Source organism: Lissotriton helveticus, chromosome 10, assembly GCF_964261635.1.
Source record: "Lissotriton helveticus chromosome 10, aLisHel1.1, whole genome shotgun sequence".
Taxonomy (NCBI): domain Eukaryota; kingdom Metazoa; phylum Chordata; class Amphibia; order Caudata; family Salamandridae; genus Lissotriton; species Lissotriton helveticus.
The window spans coordinates 175,777,391-175,799,756 of record NC_136071.1 but is presented as its reverse complement, the minus strand read 5'-3'; the positions used below and the strand labels follow the sequence as shown (position 1 = coordinate 175,799,756).

The 22,366-nt window shown below is 41.9% G+C and overlaps 1 protein-coding gene across 3 annotated transcripts in view; it reads left to right on the top strand.

Moving 5' to 3' along the window:
- FBXL18 (F-box and leucine rich repeat protein 18) overlaps nt 1–18,768 on the top strand; it is a 230,587-nt gene extending 211,819 nt beyond the window's left edge. For all 3 annotated transcript variants that reach the window (XM_078665025.1, XM_078665024.1, XM_078665023.1), the window contains exon 5: nt 17,719–18,768. In XM_078665025.1, coding sequence (XP_078521151.1) covers nt 17,719–17,875 — 157 coding nt within the window. In that variant the 3' untranslated portion in view covers nt 17,876–18,768. The remainder of the gene's footprint in view (nt 1–17,718) is intronic.
- The last annotated feature ends 3,598 nt before the right edge of the window (nt 18,769–22,366 follow it).

The window sequence follows — 22,366 nt, the reverse complement described above, 5'->3', positions numbered from 1 at the left end:
ATAGTTTCACGAAGGAGTGGTTAGAAAAAAGAGTCGGTTAATAATGTTGGTGTTTTTACTTTAGAAAAAGTAAGAGCCAGATGGCTTCATGGGATGTGGGGTTTCATGAGAATGGAGAGGATTTCCCTTTCGTTGCCCACCCTGGGGGCTCTTCTCATGACCTATGGACACATTTCTTTGCACTATTAACGTCCGAATTTACGGAGCTTACTTGCCCCAAATATCTGCGACTTGCGGATCCCCCCACCCCGGACTGCCCACCACGAATATTTATACTACCTGGTGTGTTCCTTTGCATGGGTCTTTTCTGATTCGATTTTATTGTTACCACTACCTGGGTGCACAGCTTTTTTAATTGGAGGGAGGAGGGTAGGGGGGCAGTGGGGTGTTCTCCTCTACCATGTTTGTTTTTCCTTTGGCCAATCATGGCAACACAACTGCCGAGTTGCAGCTAGATGCACATAGAGCGAATTGGCTCGTTCGTTGTTTCTTGTGTTTTGAAACAATAAACGAAATTCTAATAAAAAAAAAGTGAGTGCCATCATTGTAAAAATGGCACGAACGGCCATTCATATCCTTTTAAATATTGTCACTAATTTAAATGCTAGGTTACTCTTCTGCCCGTGTTTACTCTGGACTCTGTCTCTGTGATACTCTCAGCTATCCTGAACCCCTCATATCCGTAGTAGCACAGTATGTTTTGTTGACCTTATCAATGACCGCCAACTCAACATCAACTTGAGCAGAAACAAAACCCTGCAGGCTCGGTCTCACCTAGCTTTGCTATCAATTCTCCATCTAACTGCCTGCGTATTTGGAATATTGTATCTAATTTTCGAATCACTGAGTCCTGTTGAGAAAGAGAATTCATGTTGTTTCCAACACTGTCATCAACAGCTTGCCTGTGCGCTCTTTGTGGCACTTCTAGAAATAGCGTTGTTTAAAGAAATCAGAGCTAGCGAGAAAGAGAAATTGCGTTCAATTTAAATATTTATCTTGAAGCACTTCATCCTATATTTACCTACCGTTCTGCCTGTGGTAAGTGGATTTTTTTTAAAGTAGGATGAAAAACAAGATTTTGTAGACACAAACACCTAATAAACATCATCCAAAGAAATATCAATGTAATCCTGATTTTATTATTTTAAGATGATCTTGTTGAAAATGCCTGACATTTTTAGAACTATTAACTGTTGTTGTAGTTATCTGTGCAGTTTGTTCCTTAACATAGAAGAGTGCTGTAACCGAAAGAGATCCTGTGAATAATGTAGGTGTTACGAAGCATGGGCTTGTGGAGTATAGAGGAAAGAAACCAAAAACGACAAATGTAGAGATACAAGACAAAAGCATCACTTATAATGGGAACAGTTACGATTACAGTGTTGACTCAAAAGCTCATTGGATGATTTTAGTGGCTGTTCTTCGAATTGCATGATGACTTGCCCACTCACATGGTCCCACTCTGTCACACGATAGATATCGACTCCCTTCACACTTTCACCCAGTGGTGAGTGGACCCACACCTTGGGAGACAAAATGAGCTGGAACCGTAACCTGAGAGTGTGTTCCTAGCTTGTGTGGGGAGGCTCTGCACAGCCCACTGGTTGGGTGGGGGGGGGGGGGGAGGAGGAGTTTGCAACCTCCCCAGCACATCAGGCTGCAGCCTCCAAAACATTATTATATTTTTTTTATTTAAGTGGAGTCCGTTGTGACTCTTGACCGGTGCTGGCACAAAGCCATACCCTCTCTCCTTAGACCTTGCTCAATTGGTCATATAACTATATCAAACAAGGGGGGAGTGAAGAGGTAGTGTCCAAAACGAACACTGGAGGTGGATACGTCCTCCTCTTGAAATATATCATAAACAACAGGATCCACCCATAAGAGGTTATATAGAAAGAACTTTACTCAAAGGTCATGTGCATTACTTACAGTGGTTGGAAGCACATTGTTTCTTTAAATACTCCTCCCACACCAAAAGGGCCCTTGGTGTCATGCTTCATCATAGGGGTCCTCCCGCCCGCTGCAGGACGGGGCGTGCACCGACCTACGGATACGCGGGAGCACTGGTATTACAGACTATGTGTAGTGTAGGAATGAGTGAGTTCAAGGGTCGGGTGAGTGAAAATTGAGTTTAAAAAATACCTAGCTCCAGTGGACTAGAACATTTTAATATTCTTTAGAGCCCATATTGTTAGAAAGGTGAGTCAGAGGTGTTCTGCTTTAATGGGCGCTTCCTCCTGTGTGTATTAACATGTTTCTAAGCGTGCTGCTGCTTCTTCAGGAGAGATTACGGATCCCTTCTGCTCTCACGTAACTCTCTTGACAATGCCGATTGAGTTACGAAAGTGGGATATGTACAGGTAGTGAATACTACTTGAAAAAATGACAGATTTGTCTAGCTCGATATACAGTACCAAAAAGATTTGTATAAAAGGCGATTTGTTTTCTGAAAGGACAATGCCCCATGAGCCTTAGAACGGGGGGACAAGTGCCTGTAGTTGCACTATGAACCAGGACACTGCCTTTCCCCAATGTCTCTTCCCCGCGGCTCCAATTGGTCATATAGTCATGGACGCAAGGCCCCACCCATTCCTCTCTCACAATCAAATGTTTTCTGTTTGTCAGGTCTAATCATGCATTACATAATGAGGAACCATTCTTGGGACCGTCGCACCACACACGCCTCAGTGCTTATGTTCCTGGGTCCAGTCACCCCTCCTGGTTCTGTTCTCTTAATACACTAAAACGAATCCATGTATTTAGGTTTCCTAAAGGGGCCTGGCTGCCATTGTGCATGAAAAATTTGAATCGGACATGTACAAATTCAACAGTCTTGTCCTTTCACATGATTTCAATTTTACACATCAAAGATGTGCCATGAATTATGGAAACATCTCCTCTTGCACGAGCTGTACTGGACTGGCCATTATTCAGGTCGAGCCTAACAGATGCTGCAGCTGTATGGTTGGAAATTTCATATTACCAAGAACTTACAGTGGGCTTAAAGCCTTCTCATTTCTTAAAATTGGTTCTCTTTATTGTTCCTCTCATTTACTTGCTTCTAGTTCGATGGCGTGCCTTTTCTATCTTGTATGTGTCTCTCCCAAGAGCATAGCCTCTTAACTTGTGTCCTTCCAGCCTCTTAACTTGTGTCCTTCCACTGCTTACTTTTTGAAAACTACTTTTTTTTGTTAAGCACTTCATAAGAGTATGTGTTGTCCAGTTGTCTATCTCGTGTGCTTCTTTCCACCCTACACGCCACATTGTTCTCCCTTATCCATGTGCGTCCTTCCCTCTCTCTCGTGTTTCTCTCTCTCGCCCATCTGCTTCTAATCCTCCCCATGCACTTTGTTTCATTGTCTATATCTTGTGTTCTTCCTCCCGTCCACAGTGCTGCTCACCAACTCTCCATAGGTTCACACTTCCACCTGCTGTCTACGTCCCTGGCAGAACTGTTTTTTTTAATTTAAACTATTAATTTGAGGGTTTTTTGGGTGGAGGACCAGTTGGCACATTGCTGCTGGCCATACCACGTATTAAAAAAGAGCTTTTGCTCTATTTAATTTTGATATTTTTTTTATTTACTGTTCCATCCCAGATCGATAACTTAAAAAAAATGGCGCTTTGTGTCAAACGTATATATGCCATGACACATGCGTGTCTGCCCACAAAATGACATCATCGCACTTTAAAAAAAATTATACTTTGGTTTATCCTGTACAACATGAATACTTTCTGATCTGATCTTCATTTTTCCACAATACATGTAGCAGGTGATGGTGAGACTTACATGCTGTTAACTGTAGAATCATCCCATGCCTCCTAAAATCGTGTAGCTATTCCATCATGTGTGGTAAACGTTTGAAACTGTGCAGTTGAATAGCAGGGACGTGTGACCTTCAACTGAGAGCAACGCTCCCACCGAAATGTAAGTGCTTTCTCCATTTTATAGTTTGCAATGCGACTTTTTAAGACTTTGGGACCGGCTGAAAACTTTTTTCCAGTGTTTGCAGACGTGACACAGAACTCTCTGTGCCTGCTAAGAACTCCTACAAAAGGTCCACAACTTTATTATTCATGGACTCTGTAACTGCACCTATTCCCTATTTCAAAAGGACCGCCATAGTATTTTTTAGGTCCTCCTTCCCCAACTTGCCACCCACTTGGCAAAAGTATTCTGGTACCTGTCAGGAGCTTATAGGCTCAGTCAACACCAAATTCGCACGCAGGCCAGAGGGCGATTATTTTCAGTTATAATAACATAATTTCCGTAAGGGTTAATAATTCAGAACAGCTGATTATTGATTTAAATGTTGTTCTATCCAAAGTCGGGGGTCCCTGGGCCCATGTCTTACCATCTTACATGCCCCTTTCCCTATGGAGTAAAAGCCCCATCTAATGTTCTTACATGAGACCGATGTTTTAGATCTCACCTGAGACAGCGCATGTGCTGTCACTTTCAAGATATTTTGATTACTTACAGGAGGCTTTGAGCCCACCCGTAGCTTCCAATTGGTTGGCGTTGTCACTCTTGTTTCCTTTTTTCTCTTTCGTCAGTGCGTACAACTTCACGTCCTCCCTGTGTTTAACCCTCCTCTAGAGCAAGACCAAAGTACTGCTTCCTTGGCAAGTGTGATTACACTGCTCACGCTTTTGGAGCTACATTTTACCTGTAGTTGTTGCACTCCATAAGAGTATAGGTGTGCATGTATTTGCAGGTTGTTTCACCCTCTCCCCGTTCCAAGTTGTAGTTTGTTTTTCTACATGGAGTAAAATCGTTGTATTGGAGCACCTTACATGTGCAAAAGATTATTGAACAATTTGAAAATCTTTTTGTTGTTGTTGCTTTGTTGCTTGCCCCTTCCAACCATGCATTTTTTCTTGCCCACGTTGTGTAACTAGCCCATCCCTTCCTCCCAACAGCCATTGTGTTGCTTGCCCCTCCCACACTCCCGTCGTTGCTTGCAATTCCCTCTCCCGTTGTTGCCTGCACCCTCTCGTCATTGCTTGCCTACTCCCACCCTCCTGTTCTTGCTTGCCCCATTCAGTCGTTGCTTCCACCGCTCCCCAGAAAAAGGTAGTATTGGCAAATGGCAAAGCCAATGGATCGCGTCCTTGTTTTTAGCCATGTTGCACAACAGCACAGTGGCTTTGAGGCAGTGGGAATTCTGTGCAGGAGACATCCATGCCCACACCCCCTCTGACATCCCACCTGCCAGCAATTAAGCAATTAAAAAAATTAAGCGATACAACGCAGCCAATGCCGCTTGCCTCATCATTTTTTAAATATTTTTTTTTTACTTTCAGCCATGCTTTATGGCAGCCATTCTGCTGTGCAACATGACTAACTCATTTCCAAAGAAAATATCTCACATAGGTGAGATCTATTAGTTTTGCCACTGATTATCATTTTTTAAAACGCCAGGACAGCAACATGAAAACTGCAGTCAGCACGTCTTCAATGTGTGAGCGCCTGGCATCTCTCCTCTACTACCTCTCACCGCTTGAGAAGATTGAAGCTTTCTTTAGTGAAGCACTCTGAATTAGGGAACGGTTGTGCTTGATCTGCTGCCAAGAGTAAGGTGCTGCATTCATAAGGCCCGCCCTCTTCTGCATTATCATATTTGATTGTCTAAGAAACTATGATTCAGACTATCTATTGAAAATGCTTGACGATAACGTGGCTAAGCTCCATGCTGCACAAGGGAGGACAATAACATTGTCTATTTTATGGGTTGTAACTTGTGTTTTTATAAAGCAACATTTCTATGTTTTGGAGAGGCACCTTTGAGTGGAACATACATTTTCATGAAGGGATCGAACTCGATTCTGCAGTATTCAAAATACATGTCCGATCTGTAATTTAACAAAAATATATAATTGAAGATGTTGTGTATGCTATCCTAGTGAGACGATTTAGAAACATGTCATCTAGGTGACTAGTACTAGTGTTTTGAGGTATTTAGAAAATTTGTGTAACACTTTTGACAATGGCTAGGCTATCCTTACCTTAATTTGTGAGTGATCTTTAATGCTAATACTCTTCAGAATGGTAAGTATACACGTGACTTATATGCCACCCATTAGCATCTTTAGTGTATTCTGCACTGCAGTGATTCTTCAAAGTCAACAGTACTCACCTGAATGTGTCTAATTCCTCGATATTTACTTTATTTAGCATTTTTAGAATAGTGCCTCGAATATTTCAATGTGACGAGGACAAAATGTATTATTGATTCCAAGATTTTTTCAGCTCTATCATTGAGAATAGTTTTCTTCTTGTAATACTGTTTGAAACAAAGCAGCTGCTTCAAGTGTAGTGCCATTTTCTTTTCCGGTGCAGACTCTCTGTCGCTACTGTGCAGCAAGCATTGGCTGTTAAATCAAAATCTCATTCCTGGAAAGAACTTCTTTAAGTTCAAATCGTTGGGCAGGATTTCATGTCAACTCCTTACAGACAACATAATTGTCTACAGTGTAGGGAATGCCTTCTACAATTTTCAGAACACTTCAAGTTTTGTCATACATAACCTTCATACTGTGGGCACATGGGTACTCTGGCTGACAGAGGCAAACACCCTCTGTTGAGAAGCTTCCAAGTCCCTCATCTCATCCACCACTGGAAACATCAAAGTACTGGAAACCCTTGGGATTAAAATACCTGGCTCTCATTCTGGCTGGAAGACATACACTGGGTTTCTTTTTCTTGTTGCTCATGTAGAAACAAATCAACACTTCATTCCAATCTCCACTTTTCAAGTAAAGTCAGTACTATGCTACCTGTAAGGTCAAACTGGAGATCGGAAAGGGGGCTTCAGTTTGTCTGCCTAGTCGTGTCCACCTTTACCATCCTCCGATGGTAGGACCACGGTCAGTTACACTGAACTGAACTGGAATCCTTAATTCAGAACCTTACCTTTCAGTCGCCATGTGAACTGTCAATAATGCAAAGTGTTCCATGGCACTGGGTCCACGGGTGTGAGGAACCTGCTGGACTTCCAAATATAGCTGGTTTTTACCACCAAAAGAAGGTATAAGGGGCCTAGTTTATTTTGCTTGCGTTCGGGCCCCTGTCATCCTTGCGGTGCCAGCGTGCCCTAGTCGACAAAAAAAGTTAAGCTAATATAACTCTTAACTACTTACCGTTTTCGGTGAGATGCTACATTGAAATGATCAGTAAAAGTAGCCTGAGGCATGAACCTTGTCTAATGCGTGCTCAAAAGAAGAATGAAACCATGGCTATTCATGGTTGACTGAGTAAACTGTGGTTGGCTATGCTTTGCTTGTGAACGTAAAACAGGGTAGTGAATGTTTGATTACAGAAATATACATAAGTAGGCTCTTCTGGTGCAGTGTGAGGTGTGTAAAGTTATTTCAGCTTACTACATGTAGGAGCCAGTATTATTTAAGGTTACTAATGAAAGTGTAATTTGACACTGTACAGTGCTAACATACTATAAACCAGTGTGTGCATGAAAGAAGTAACTCCATCTGGTGTCTCTACACCCAGAAATGTGATCCTAATGAGCCAGAGCCCACACTCAATCCATAAGAGACGGCGCTGCACACAGCCGCCTGTCAGATCCACCTAGGGAAGGAAATTCATAATTCAACGTCCCAACTTTTTCATCTACCCCAGTTTTTTGCTTGACACACGTTCACTTCAAAACCAGATGCGTGGCTTACTAAACTCTCCTTCCAAAGAAACCCAATAAGAGGACCACCACGTTTATCATCTATACCAGCACCCGTGCATTCAGAGTCGCCAGGATTTATACTGTAAAGATTTGAGCCTTCTACTTGTATGGTCTCTAGACTGTGGAATGACTTCCCAAAATATCCTAGACTTGCTCCTCCATACTTGCATCCCAGGAGAAGTCTCAGATCTCACCTGCTCACTATGCTCCTTCCAGCCAAGGGCCTATCCATCTCAAGCCTTCAGTTTGTAATCTGTGTCTCATTCCTTCTAAATCTTATATATGGACCACTTTCCACCATTGCTGTGCAAAATCTCCTCAACCCTCCGGTGCACGGTAAATAGAACTAATACATGTCAGAAAACCGTGCTTAGAGTGAGGGAGAGCGGATCCGGGGTGAAAGGCAGAGAGTTTGGCAAAGAGGTAGAGAGGGTTGAAAAAGTGAGAGCATGTGGGAAGGAATAGCCAGTTTCAGATATCGAAATGTATTTTTGTAGACTGCAAATGAATGCATTAAAGCAAGTACAGATTTGTTTGTTTTGCGGTATTTCCATATACAATGCCGCGCTTTTTATTAGTACTATTTTTTAAATTTTAATCTATGTGAATAGATTCTGTTTTGTGTGTAAATTCTATCGTACTTTTGCTAGTACTTTTTAAAATTCAGATTCTTTAAAATGTGGCTCCAGCCAAAGTGGCGAATAATTGTCTTTGTCAGAGATTGTTGAAGTGTGACGAGTTTGGTGAGAGGTGAAAATAACCCTCCCTGCCCTGCATGTGAGTGGAAGCCGCAGTGGAGTTGTGTACGCGCGGTGCAAATTGTACCCGACTCGTAAACGAGCGGATGGACTTTCTTATGCTTTCTTGTGCTAAAATCTTTCTCTTGTCGGCTATTGAAGTGATTTCACACATCATCCTTTTCCTTTTGACTTTGAAGTTGACCTCCGCGCCTCCTCCAGCGGGGAAGATTACAGGCAGTCGAGCGGAGGCGGTTATTTTGGTGGCAGTTTTGCTGAAAGCTAATTCTTTTATTTATGTGCTTCTTTTATTCCCGCGAGCCAGGTAAGAAGCAAATGGGGAGGTGGTGGAGTGTTTATTTTTTTCTCAGGTATATCATGAGTACATTTGAGCTCATTTAAATATTTAACAAATTAGATTTTGCTTTGTGGTTGTGCTAAAATATTGATGCAACCCAGACGCAAAATGTGGGCCTCAACTTATGCCATTTTTTTCCACCCAGCTACCAAGAAATTGGCAACAAGGAGAAATATGGCAGTAAATCGGTTCTGTTTAATTGGTTGCAATGCCTGTATTTTAAAATATCTTATGGGGTTAAGGTACCTGCTGCAGACATCTTTGTTTGCCAGCTAAATCTTAGGGAATAGTAATCATTTGGTAAAAAAAATGCTTGAGGATATCATATTTGCTGGAGAGATCTTTGTTTTGCCTAGTGCTAGTTTTGAATCAAAGTAATATTGAGGGTTAATATGTCTCCGGCAAGGGACAGTATGTAACCTGCAATGGCAGATTTTTATTTTACGTAAAGGGTAATTGGCTTACTTCTGACGGAGATCATTTTGTTACTTGCAGTTCATAATTTGCAATCCTTCTAATATAGCATAGTGAGGTATGAAGGACATGTGGCTTCTACACCTTGTAACCTTCACTGTCTTATGTAACACATCTGTTCTATTGATGTACACACATATGATTTATTGTCAATGTATAATCAGTACGTGTGATGTAGATCGCTCTAACACCCTGCATAGGCATGAGTAGTGCTAAAGCGCTATAAAAGAAATAAAGCAAAATAGTGGTATTTAAGTTATTTGTGTAAATACCGGAGCGGCCAACACATCTGAAATTCTTACATTGTATCCCTTATATACAGGGACTGAACAAAAGCATTTCTCTCAAGTAACTGTGAAGTGATATGATGTGAGCTTTTGTTTCCCCTCCATTGCATCTAGTTGTGAGGCTCCCAGCTAGGATACACCAAAAAAGAGGCCTAATGGCCTCTTAAATCCTGCTTTTGTTATGGGCCCAGTTTACATCTGATAAGCCCCTTCCCCGCCTTCACGTTGCTGCTCAGAACAAAAGTAGACAAGGTGCAGGTGCTATTGAAAGTGTTCTGGTGTCAGAAAATGACACTGGGGCAAGTTCAGCATATTTCTGTGAATTCCAGGAGAAGTAGGAAGGAACATGGCACTCCGCTGAAAGCGGCCAGCTTTGTAGCAGGGTAGACTGTGTCTACAGTCTGAAAATCACAGGTAGACGGCGTTTACCCTCAACTTAAGCCCTGTTTTTATCTCATACGGTGCTTCAGTGTTTGAATGCGCTCTTAGCTTTCAGCTGCCTGTTTATGGTTTGGAAATCCGCGCCTTTGATTCGTTAACCCACACAGTACTGTGTGTTTACCGACATTCATTATAAAAGGTTGTTTCCCCATTACAGCCATTTTGTTAACTATATAATCAAGCATATGGGCACACACTTATGGATTTCTGTGCTATCCTAAAATTGTCAGTAGTCAACACAAATGTTTATTTAGTGACATTTATTTAAGGATGAATATGGAAATACTTTTATTCCACTGGTGCTTTGACTTCATGAAGAAAATAGCAATTCCTCAAGCCATTCTAAAGGCTGCAAGGATAGCTACTGACATTACCATGATTGTCATCTGATATTTATTTCTTTGTTGTTGCAGTAGATGCCGTAGTGCGATGGGTATGTTTAGGTGTGGGATTGGTGCTCACTGTACTACAGAACTCAAACTATATCTCACGGATCACCCCCTTCTTAGGTAGTTTGTGTTGCCAGTGGCTGAGAATAATTCAAACATTCCTTTCATCATTTTGTTGCTGTAGGTGCTCTCCGTGACATGGGTATGGCCAGATGTGGGTTTGTGATGACCCTGTCACAGTACTCAAGCTGTAGCTCATTGACATTGACGATGCCTAAGTAGGCTGAACCCAGATTGGAGTTGCCTGTGTTTCCTTCTGGAAAGGACCTGGCTGAGCAGTTCAGGTGGGAGTGGCATAGTGGGTAAAAAACAATGGGATGGAATGTGACCAGGCGGGATCGCCCGTGGGTGAGATTAATTCAAGAATTCAGAACATCACCTTGTTGGTTGCACTTATTTTGCTGAAGCAATATGCCAACTTCTTAAAACAGCTCACTAAATTCCGGACTCAAATGAGTTCGGTTTGATCCTCACCAAACGCTACGTGACTCCATCTTGCGTGCACGTTTAGCGCGAACCCTGAATTTCAGGCATGCCATTCAGGAGAAGTGAGACAAATTTAAATCATCAGCCTCATGTTTTTGGCCAGCAGTTGTGGGGCTAATTGAGCAATAGCTCAGACCTATAAATTTGCATCAGTTACTTTTAGCTACATGGCATCTAGCTCTTAGAGAGATATGAGGATACGTCATCACAGAACCACAGTTCATGCCTAGATGAAAATACTGCCCTTGTTTGACTAGCCATGATATGAAATCTACTGAATTGTTCAGTGCAGTAATGAAGGCTGGTCCTTCCTTTCATTGTGCTGTCGTGGCATTGGTAGAAGTAGTGTCTTAACTTGCAAAGTGAGCATAAGCTGTTGAGATGGCATCACAGCTCTTGATCCAATATACAATGCCTGATGTGCAATAAAGGTTGCACTCTAGTCCTAGATACTCTTTGGATGCAGGAATGAAATTTGACCTGTACTTATCTGATCTATCAGTTTGGTTTCTGTTGGGAGCTGGAGTGTATGTGTTTGAGGCACAGATAGACTTGCAAACTGCATTATTGCAACAAAAAGTTAATCAGCGTTGCAGGAAAAAGAGGCGGGCAAACAATTGAGATAGAAGAAAGGTGTCTTACTCAGCATGCAGTAGGTAATCCAGTGCTTCTGTTATAACGTTCTAACGGACTAACTGGCTGTTCCAAAACTTTGATCTGACATTTTTCAGAAGCATCAATATCAACACAACTAAAAACAATGCTGAAGTTGTTTAAGGCATCTAAGAAGGTGGGTGGGGGTGAAGGAGCAGCGGTTGGCATTCATACTTTGTAAAATTGATCTATCATAATTGCAATCTTTAAATAAATGATGAAGCAGGCTAGCAGAATGGCTATGGGTCTAGTTAGTTAGCAGCTGAGATGTTTCTTTAAGTGGGCAGTAAAGAATGATCCATTTTGGTCCTTAATGGATTGTGGGGCAGCACAGGTTACGGACTACTCCAAGAGATGCTGGAAAAGCCTCTTCGCACAATGAAATACCGCAAACCCGAGATATCCCTCGGGTCTCCCAGCTGTTTTCGTTAATGGCTAACTCTGTGATGACTGCCGAACTGTGGATGTGCAGAATACATTCGGACTCCAGACTAAAAGGGCTGATGTAGGAACGATTTGCCAGCGGGCAATGTTGGATCACATTTATTATCCGTAAGTGGGCAGAGCGCAGCTTTGGGCTGACAAGGAGTCTCTAGGTGCTCATCAGGAGCAGGGCATTCTTCACCCTTGCATGCAGATGGAAAACTTGGGAGATGTTGGCAGGCAGCAGATTGAAAGTTTTTTTGTGCCAAGATGTGAATCGTCTTTTGCCCTGAGAAGAATAGCAGAACCTTTATAAAGTGAGGATGTCATGGCCTTAAAATCTGAAACCTCGGAAGGGCTTGTAGGCGGACACCTAGAGATCGTTGAGGCATTTGATTGCAAGGCAGGGGATCTTTAAATCTATCTGACCATTGACCTGACTGAGAGATGTCACCTGAAGCAAGGGGAGAAGCTACCTCTTATACTCGCAGTGCGAATAATGCAACCAGCAACCCTTTAATGAAGTCTGAACAGCACCCCAAATACAGCATTTATTCGATAGTGTAGCTATGGACATGAACTTGTGAGATATATATCTGGCAACATATTCTTTTTGTCTTGGGACTGAAGTCAGCGGCTCACCCTGTTAGAGGGTAATGCAGGCTAGATGTTAAGAGTTCATAGCTATTGGTTGAGGTATTACTTGAGCTTTAATGCCCATTTTGGTCCATGGTCAGTCTAGGGTGAATATTGAAAATGGAGGTTATTAGAGAGCATAACCCTAGGGGTTAATCATCTACATAGCCAACATGACCAGTCTCACCGCCTGTCTGGTTGAGAATCTCACCACTGCTGTGTGTCTGTACAGATCCTTCGCTGAATTGAGTACTGAGGAATACTGTTGTGGCTACTGCTGGACCTAGCCCTCTCTGCAGAGTCGCCCCCAAACTTTTTGCCTTCCTCCTGCATTTTTGCTGATCTCGCTTTTTGCGGGCCTTTGAACTCTGAACACTTTATCACTGCTGACCAGTGCTAAAGTTCATGTGCTTACTCTTTAAACATGGTAACATTGGCTTATTCCCAATTGGCATATTTTATTTACTTACAAGTCCCTAGTAAAATGGTACTACCTGTACCCAGGACCTGTAAATGAAATGCTACTGGTAGGCCTGCAGCACCGATTGTGCCACCCACTTAAGTAGCCCTTTAAACAGGTCCCAGGCCTGCCGTGTGTGTGTGTGTGTGTGTGTGTGTGTGTGTGTGTGTGTGTGTGTGTGTGTGTTCGTGTTCGTGTTCGTGTTCGTGTATCCCTAGGGTAGACACTGGACAGGCCAGAGGAAAGGGTTCAGTATATTAAAAAAGTTACACATATATTTTTAAGCTTTATATGTTCTAGTAGTGAAAAACTCTTGTTTGTCTTTCACTACTGCAAGGCTTACCTCTCCATAGGATAACATTGGAGTTACCTTGTTGAATTTAAAACGCTGTAATTTCCAAATTGGACCAAGTAACCAATTCGTTTGATATCTTTGGAATTGTAATGGGAAATCCAAATTTTTGGTGTAGTTGGATTTGAAGTTATCATTTTTGAAAATTACACTTTTAGAAAGTTGTAATTTTCCTTCCCTGAATATTTATGACCTGTAGCCAGCCTCTGGGTCACATGACTGGGTGTAGCTGACAGTTGTGCTTTGTGGATTACTCCTAGACAGCCACACACAATAGAGGGCCTAGGTATGCCTCTATGGACCATCACTGGCAGGAAGGGAGGGTGGAGCTGAGCACAGCCCTACTTACATTTGAATAAACTATGACCTGCTTCCACACAATGGTCTGCATACCCCTTGTAGTTAGTCAGGCAGGATGCCTGGGGACTTCAAATGGGATTTCTTAAAGCTTCCCCCACCTTCTAGAGGATCAGTACCAGGTGTAAATATTCGACCTCAGTCATCACATTTTCAGTACACTTCTGCACCTGTGGATACTCTGTCAGGAAGAAGGACTGCTGTGCTGTTGAAGGACTACCACTCTGTTGGACTATTTCCTTGCTGGACTGCTGCTTTGCTGTGCTGACATGCTGCCTGCTGCCCTCGTGCATGGGTGTGAAGGGCTGGACCGGCATCTGTTGAACCCAGGAACCCAGAGTGTCTCCAATTGCTAGTTGGCTGGCCTCCTGACCACAGCCTCGGGGACAGAAGGCTCCAACAACCTTGGACCCAGCACCTGGACTCTGCCATCTCCGAGTCTACCCTGCCAAATGGTGGCACCCCAGTCGTGGACCCGGGAATTGAGTCTACGGTGATCTGCCAGCCTCTGTGGATCCAGCGGAACCGACACATCTCCTCTATTACCTGTCACAACCCTGAGCAGAACCGACGCAATACCGTTGCTGCGTAGATTGGATCTGTCGCAAAGACCTGCATCGCCTCTTTGGAACTACTGCTGCACAACGCATCCTCGGTTCGGGACCTAGCATCTCTTGCCGACGGCAGCCTCGCCGACGATGCTGGACTCCCCATTGCCACCTTGCAGCTCGTTGGAACCGACTCTTCGCCCCGACTGCGTGATGCATCATCGATGCCAGACCTCGCATCGTAACCCCTCGTTGATGAGATGCTTGTTGGCTCAAGACCTTTTCCCCGCCACATCTTGGAACCAGCGCATCGCTCCGGCTGTTCTATTTTTACTAAAATCTTGAATATTGAATATTTTCGGTTCTATTCATTGGATTTTTGTCGTTTGGGGCTTATATTTCTTTAGAATTACTGTATGTTTCTAAATTAGTGTGAGATCCTTTTGTGGTGTTTTCACTGTGTTACTGTTTGAGGTGTTGCACAAATACTTTACACATTGCATCTGTGGTAAGCCTGACTGCTCTGTGCAAAGCTACCCAAGGTTGAGCACAGGTTAATTTAGGGTTTTGCGTGTGACTCCCCCCTGAGAAGAAATGTGGTTGCTCCTTGAAAAGGGTTTAATCCCCTCAACCAACAACCCAGTTTCTTACAGGAACACTTTTAGTGTCCGATTTCCTTACTGGAAACTTAACAATAATACATTCTTACCCTTTTTTCCACATATATTTATTTTGCACTGCAGTGTTGTGGTTTCATTCAATATAAACATATGTAGTGTTTGGCGGCTTTGTAGGTAACCAGGATCGTCTGCCATGGTTGCTAGTGGATAATAGTATACAGACTGCAAATGTAAAGACCAATCTCTTTTTTAACTCAAGCTCAATAGTCCACTGATTGTGTTTTTTTGTGGTTCTTGATTTTTGTTTTGTGATCAGGCAAAAATAGTTTTTGTTTTGAAGGAGTGTCATTTTTGATAATTTTAGGTTCAGTTGAGCAACGGAAACTGCATAGAATGTCCAACGACCTTTTGATTGTGAAGATCTTTTTTGTGTAGATTGTTAGAGAATTTGGTAACATCATCTATAGCACGAATGCATTCCAGTTCCAATGTTTATGTTGAGAAGCTCTCAGCCAGATGTGAGAGGAAAGGGCTTCAGAGAGTGACTTTAAGTTAGAAGTGTGCGAAATTGCATTACTTTAGTTACAAGTTTCAGTTAATTATTTTTCAAACTTTGTGAATCTTATGCGTTTTAAAAAAAAACATTTTAAATTAGGAGAGAAAAAGGCAACTGTAACCGGTATTTAGAGTAAATAAAAGTAAGTATATGTAAAAAAAAAAAGAAATAGAAATCGGACGCTAGATTTCGTTCCTGTAAAATGAAAAAAATGATTTATTGTGTTTTGAACGGGAATTCATGCCCCCCCAATGCCATAATATCCCCGTAGGGATTTTCCCTTAAGAATGCTGGTGTATTTAAATTTTGCACGCACCTAGCATTGGCCTGTACTAGATTTTATTAATGGCGTCCCACCCAACAGCCTTGCTGATCTGCAAGTCCTGATGCATGTAGTCTTACTGCCTCGCCCCTCCATTCCATCAACGTGGTAATCCCTTAAGAGGAGCTTTCTAGTGCTGTTTGGCTGACTATGCAATCTACCTGTACAAGCAGAGGACGACTGGAATTTGCCGTAGGGGGTTGTATTAAGTGAGAACCTATATAGCACCTTTAAGCATTTCATTTGATGTGAATGATCTTCTGATATGTTGGTATGCTACTTGTGCTTCACAAAAATTATATTGTGGATTGTAAACAGTTTTATATGTCACGGGCGTTGCCTTGCAGACAACACAAGATGCTTAAAAACAAAAAGACAAAGGTCTAGGTGATCTGGACTTTTGCTATAATTTATACAGTACAGTCTTTTTTAACACAGTGCTTCTATTTTAAACAATACTTTTTGTGCTGAAGTGTTTTCTTTTCTCATTAGACACGAACCCTAACCCCTCTTTTGAAACTGCTTTATGCCTTCTGTCACATTTGTTGGCATTTCCATTTGCATTCTGTCACCAATTGTGTACTATTCCACAACAGGTAAAACATATAAAGAAACATAGTCCGATACAGGGTATTGTTGGGCCACCACATTTTATTTTGCAGTTTCACATATCTTTAAGTTTGTCATTTATTTGCCATGCACCTAAAAATAAATTAAACGTTCACATGAAGAAATAGTCGAGCTTTAAGAAAGCCTGCTTGCACTTCCAAGGCCATCAAACCATAAGATTGAAGACTAGAGTCCCTAATAATTGTTAGTGAGAAAAAATCAACCCAACCCAATACACGAGGAATTAAGGGTTCACCATAACAAATTGCCCAGCACTAATTAACCTGTTTGGCCATCCATTCCTAGCACAGTAAATACAGCTTTCAATTGTTGTTGAGCCAAGTAATGGAAGAGTTATAGGGTGAGAATTTGTTTTCTGGTATGTCCCTGACTGTAATCACGTTGATTCAGGTACATTTCTTTTTTTCCCAGCTGAGGGTTTAGACACTGACACTATTTTATTTTATTTAAAACATTTTGCTTTAGCCATTTTTCAAGGATATCCACATTTCACAATAAACCAACATTTCGAAATCACATTGGGCATTGTGTGGAAAAAAGTATAATTACATTTATTCTCAAATAAAAGCATATTTTCTACAACTCACCCATTTTTGTATTTGTTTTGTCTGTAAGACACTTTTGATTGAATTACCCAAATTACGTGTTCCTACTTTCCTTTATTGGTGAATTACAATTCTTCTCTTTAAGATCTTGTCTCAACCTCCAATATAAATATGGGCTGTAAGAGCCACCAATGGGTTGCCTGTATTCGCTAATTCTGTGAGTTGCCTCTTACAGCCTGTGCTTGTACATGTAAGATCCAGGAAGGCATGTCATGTATAACACTTGATTTCATTATTTCTGTCACAATTAATTATGTGATATGATCATGCAAATTCATGTAGTAGACCAACCCTCTCTTTTTTGTACTGAGTGCATTTGTATGTCTGTTCATCCTACAGGCCCCCTGTCATAATCTTTCTGGTTCACTGTTAATTTTTGAGTCCAAAATGTTTGCTTGTGTGTATATGAGAACATTCCCCTTTCTTGACCAAAGGAACAATTAAGGTTTTTGTGCTGAAGCTTTCTAAGCAAAGCATTTTAGCGCTACGTTAATGGCATCAACGCACAGCACAAACAAAGAGTAACTTAAAGCTTACTAAATATAGCTCAATACTACACATTTTAAAGACTGCTCAAACACCTACTTCAAGATTCATATTATTTTCATTTGTTTTTCCTTTAGTTTCCAGGAAGATCGACCTGCACTGAACGTTGTGATATTCCCACTGTTGCACGAGGGATTGATGGATGTAATCAGAGATGTTCCCATCATGCACCTAGATGAGCTAACCTTGTTCAAGAGCCGAGTGGCGGAGGAACCACCTAACCTTTGGTGGTGAATGTGGCTGATACTGCGACGAAAAAAGTCAACAGATGAACTAATTGGCTTGGTTTGAGCTTGTCCATTCTTAACCATGCCGACTGAAGGGTTCAACCTCATTTCAGTAGAGATAAAGTATTGGAGTTCGAAGGTTCGCAAAAAAGAAGAGCCAAAACACTACAATTTGAATTCATTTCTGTTCAAAAGAAGGCTAGATTTAAAAGATCTGGTGATGCAACGCTCTGCTCTGTTAGACCATCGTTACCCTGCAAAGATGTTGCACATCAGACTGCCATACAACCCAGGATTGAAATAGAAAACCATAGTGTTCCCAAAATGTAGGATTAAGAATTGTGAATGTGCTTGATCCCAGTTCTATGCTTATCCTTTCTGTTTATGTGCAAGAAGTAATTGTTCCGGGTGTGTGAATCCTTAAACGAACTTTATGGGCAATGGTGGTCGTGAAGATTCAGTGGAAACATCTGAGGTGCTTCTTTGTGCTCCTTGAAAGTTGTGTAAAATATTTTTAGCACCTCAGATTGAGAAGCTTTGTTGGTGTATGGTCCATTATTGTAAAACCAGTAGCACATACAAAGACACTTTATAACATTAAGAAGCAAAAGCTTGAAGGTGGTTTGCTGTTTGTGCACTTTGGCTCTGCAAGGAGCAAAACATCATAACGTGTATATTCTTTTTGTTAAACCTGGGAAGTCTACATTTCTCAGAACCTCTTATTTATGCACAATCTTTGTAAACTGTAGGATGAATTACAGTTGATAAGTGGAGACTGGCAACTCTCAAAAGAAGGTTCGATATCCGACCCTGTCCAAGTGTTAAATATGCATAAAATCTAGCCCAGGTTAAGATGAAGACATACAGTCTCTTTTAACCGAATAAATATTTGAGATCCTTGTCATTGTTGCCGGTGTTTTTCTTTGGTGCTGATGAAGGCAAATATATGTTTTGAACAGTAGCAAGTAGCTGAGAAGTAACACAAGCTATGAGTCAGCTAAAGAGTTGAAAATAGTACTTCAACCAGGGATTTTTCTTTTCATCTAAAGCAGCACCTTAGATGTCGAGAGACAAGTAGATGTACCGAGTTTGCAAAAGAAAATGGAGATGGTATTAGAAATGTTTAGTGAAAAATTGTAACGAAACTCCATAGCCACTGTTATGAAATTCAAAATAAGGAGGGAAAAATGGTGGCGATTTAATTGGTACCCAGGTGATAGGGAAATGCTTACATTAATTCTCAAAATTAAAAGCCCGTAAACCATGAAATAACATTGTTGAGAAATTTGAATAAATATGTAGAATGAACATTTGAACACAAAACAATTAACATTTTAATGACCGCAAAATAAATAGTGAATATAACCTAATTAAATATGGCTATTTCAAATTAACTCAAAATATGCAAGGTGATGTCAAAAATGTAATTAATAATACGTATATTGATTTATACAAAACTATATGTTTAAAACAAAGAGGGCTATTTTTTGGGTTGCAATTGAAAAAAGGAAGAAATAAGGGCAAAAACAATCCATTTTATAGTACAAGTCTTTTTTTTAAATATTACCTCGTTGTGTATTTTATTTTGGATTTGTTATCGATTCATTATCATCACTAGGGGAACAAGGTTCTCGTCTGCATGGGAATTCTCAAACACAAGTTCGGAAGATATGTGTACCTCTTACAGGTCCCTGTGAGGTTGTACCAATAACTTTAACATACCGTAATGAAAATAATTTGTGGTAAGTGTTGTAGTATGTAGTATTTATTTGAGACTATATGCCTATTGCATGTGTTTCACTCACAAGTGGAGATGGCTACATCAACTACATAAATACACTTTTTTCAAATCAAGTCCGTCATTACCTAAAAAACTCACTTCTTTACATTTTTGTGTTTTTAGGATTTTACAACTAGACACATTTACACATTAGATAAATGGCATTCACATACAGTGAATGAGTAACATAAATGTTCATATTGTGCAGAAAATCGCAGTTAAAAAATGAACTTCAAAATGAAAACCATTTTTAATGGAGTAAATTATTAAAAGCAGAACTAATTGACATTGAGCACGTTGATTATCAACTTAAAATTGTTGGGAATAGTTTCTATTTCACAAAGGAAAGTAGAGAAGAGGAACAAAGGAAAAATACATGGGGAAGAAAACTGTGTGGACTGAAAGAATTAGATTGATGGTCGTTGTAAGAAATTAAATCCCTTAGGCCTTTTGCCACTGGGGTAGTTATGAAATTCTAGCATATGCCATATTTCCACTACGTTTCGTAAAAAGTTGCTCTGGCCGCTGGGAGCTCCCATAAAGCACTTATGAATCCAAAGGCTAAATAATATTTCATTTTTAATAATATCTTTAGGTTCAGGTTCAGAAACAAGTTTCTTTAGACATTTGTCCATAAAACATTCTAAAGACAAGCACTGAAAATGCAATAGGTCTCGCAATAGAAGAGTTTGACCTTTTATGTTTTGCAAATGGATGAGTGGCGTTGCGTGGATGAGTGGCGTTGCGTGGATGAGTGGCGTTGCGTGGATGAGTGGCGTTGCGTGGATGAGTGGCATTGCGTGGATGAGTGGCATGTGTGAGTGGCGTTGCGTGTGTGAGTGGCGTTGCGTGTGTGAGTGGCGTTGCATGTGTGAGTGGCGTTGCGTGTGTGAGTGCCGTTGCGTGTGTGAGTTGCGTGTGTGAGTGGCGTTGCGTGTGTGAGTGGCGTTGCGTGTGTGAGTGGCGTTGCGTGTGTGAGTGGGGTTGCGTGGATGAGTTGCGTGTGTGAGTGGCGTTGCGTGTGTGAGTGGCATTGGGTGTGTGACTGTGCTGCCTGTGGCGAGTGCAAACTACAATCAATTGGCACAGATTAAAATAATATTTTTAAAACATGAGTTTATTATGCCAGTTTCAAAACAACTAGTAGTTTCACTTAACCTGCATTAACAGTAGCATTTGGAATATAGGTATTTAAACTCTTTGATGTCGCACATACGGCATTGAGTTGGGAGATCAACAGCTGAGCTGTACATTTTCAGTTTTGCGTGTAATTGTGTTATATCTAGGGAGACGGACGGACGTGAAAGTGATCGGGGGAGGAGGGGGGTGGGGAGCACGTGAGTGGTGTATGTATGTGCCTAAGCGAGGTGCTTGGGAGAGCGAGGCTGTCCAGGAGGGAGGGGGAAAAGGGAGGGGTTATGGCAAGCAGGGGGCCTGATTATGGCCACAGCTTGAAGTCTTTGAAGTCTCCGCATGCTGGCAAATGGTGATGAGGCAGAGAGTCTTTGATTCAGAGTTGTACTTCTGGATTGCTTTACTTAGGGAGGAGCCAGACAAGCATGAGGGCCTTTGAAAGTCGGTAGTATAGACGGTATGTGAATGGCGACTTTGGGTGATGTTATCATACATGGTTCATGGCCCTGCACTGCAGAGGCGGCATAGCGGAAACGCTTTATTATTTACTGTCAACGAGAACTGAAGGCGAGGGTGCTAAGCAAAATGCAAATCTGGCGGGCGAGACAGTGCAGTGGCCCGAAGATGGGGGGTTGGGTAGTGTGGGGTAAACAAGAGCCACCCAGCAGCACGTGAGCGGGAGGCACCACTTGTAGGGGGTGGATGTGAAAAGGACTCGTCCCTGTGCACGCGAAAGTGAAAGCAGCGGCCGCATCAAAAGTGTGCAAATTTAAAATACAAACTGCAACGAAGTAGAGCATCAAAAAGAACCCGCTGTAGACTTACTGCAATTTGAGAGATGCTGTCGCGTGAAGGGACAAACTGAGTGTGTTACTGCAGTAGAAAGTGAAGAAAGGCAAACCAAGATGAAAAAAAAGTTAAAACAAGAATAAGACCAAAAGAGACAAGACGGAGGGAAGGCAGAGAAGGGGAGGGGGGAGGAGAAATGCGACACGGGGGGCAGGGGAGGGGGCGGAGCGGGGAGAGGGTGTGAAAGCAGCAGGGGCCTGGAGTGCGGCTGAGGGAATTGAAGAAATGCGACACGGCAGGCAGGGGAGGGGGCGGAGCGGGGGTGTGGGAGGAGTGCGCCTGAGGGAAAATACATGCAAGGCAGGCGGCTGGGGGCATGTGCACGCGCTTTTAAGCTCAATGCGCATGCGCATTGAGCTTGAATTTCACGGGCACTGCAAGGAATCGCCACGATTCCTTGCAAGTTGGTTAAAGACTGTTTAAGCCCCCATAGTCTCGCAAGCTCGATGCGCATGCGCATCGACAGGCGAGACCTAAAAAAAGCACACTTAACAATTAAAACATTTAAAACAGTTAAAAACATTTAAAGGACCCCCTCCTGGCTACCTCAACCCCCCCCCCACCCCCAACTCACTACGTTTCATGATTAAAATTTTGTTTTACAGATCGTTAAAAAGAGCAATTCCAGCTGCCACATCAAGTTGACGCATTTCGGACAATAACTCCACAGCTTTATTCCAAGATAGAGCATAGAGGTCTTAAAAACTTGATTCTATTTGCAAAATAAAAGACACG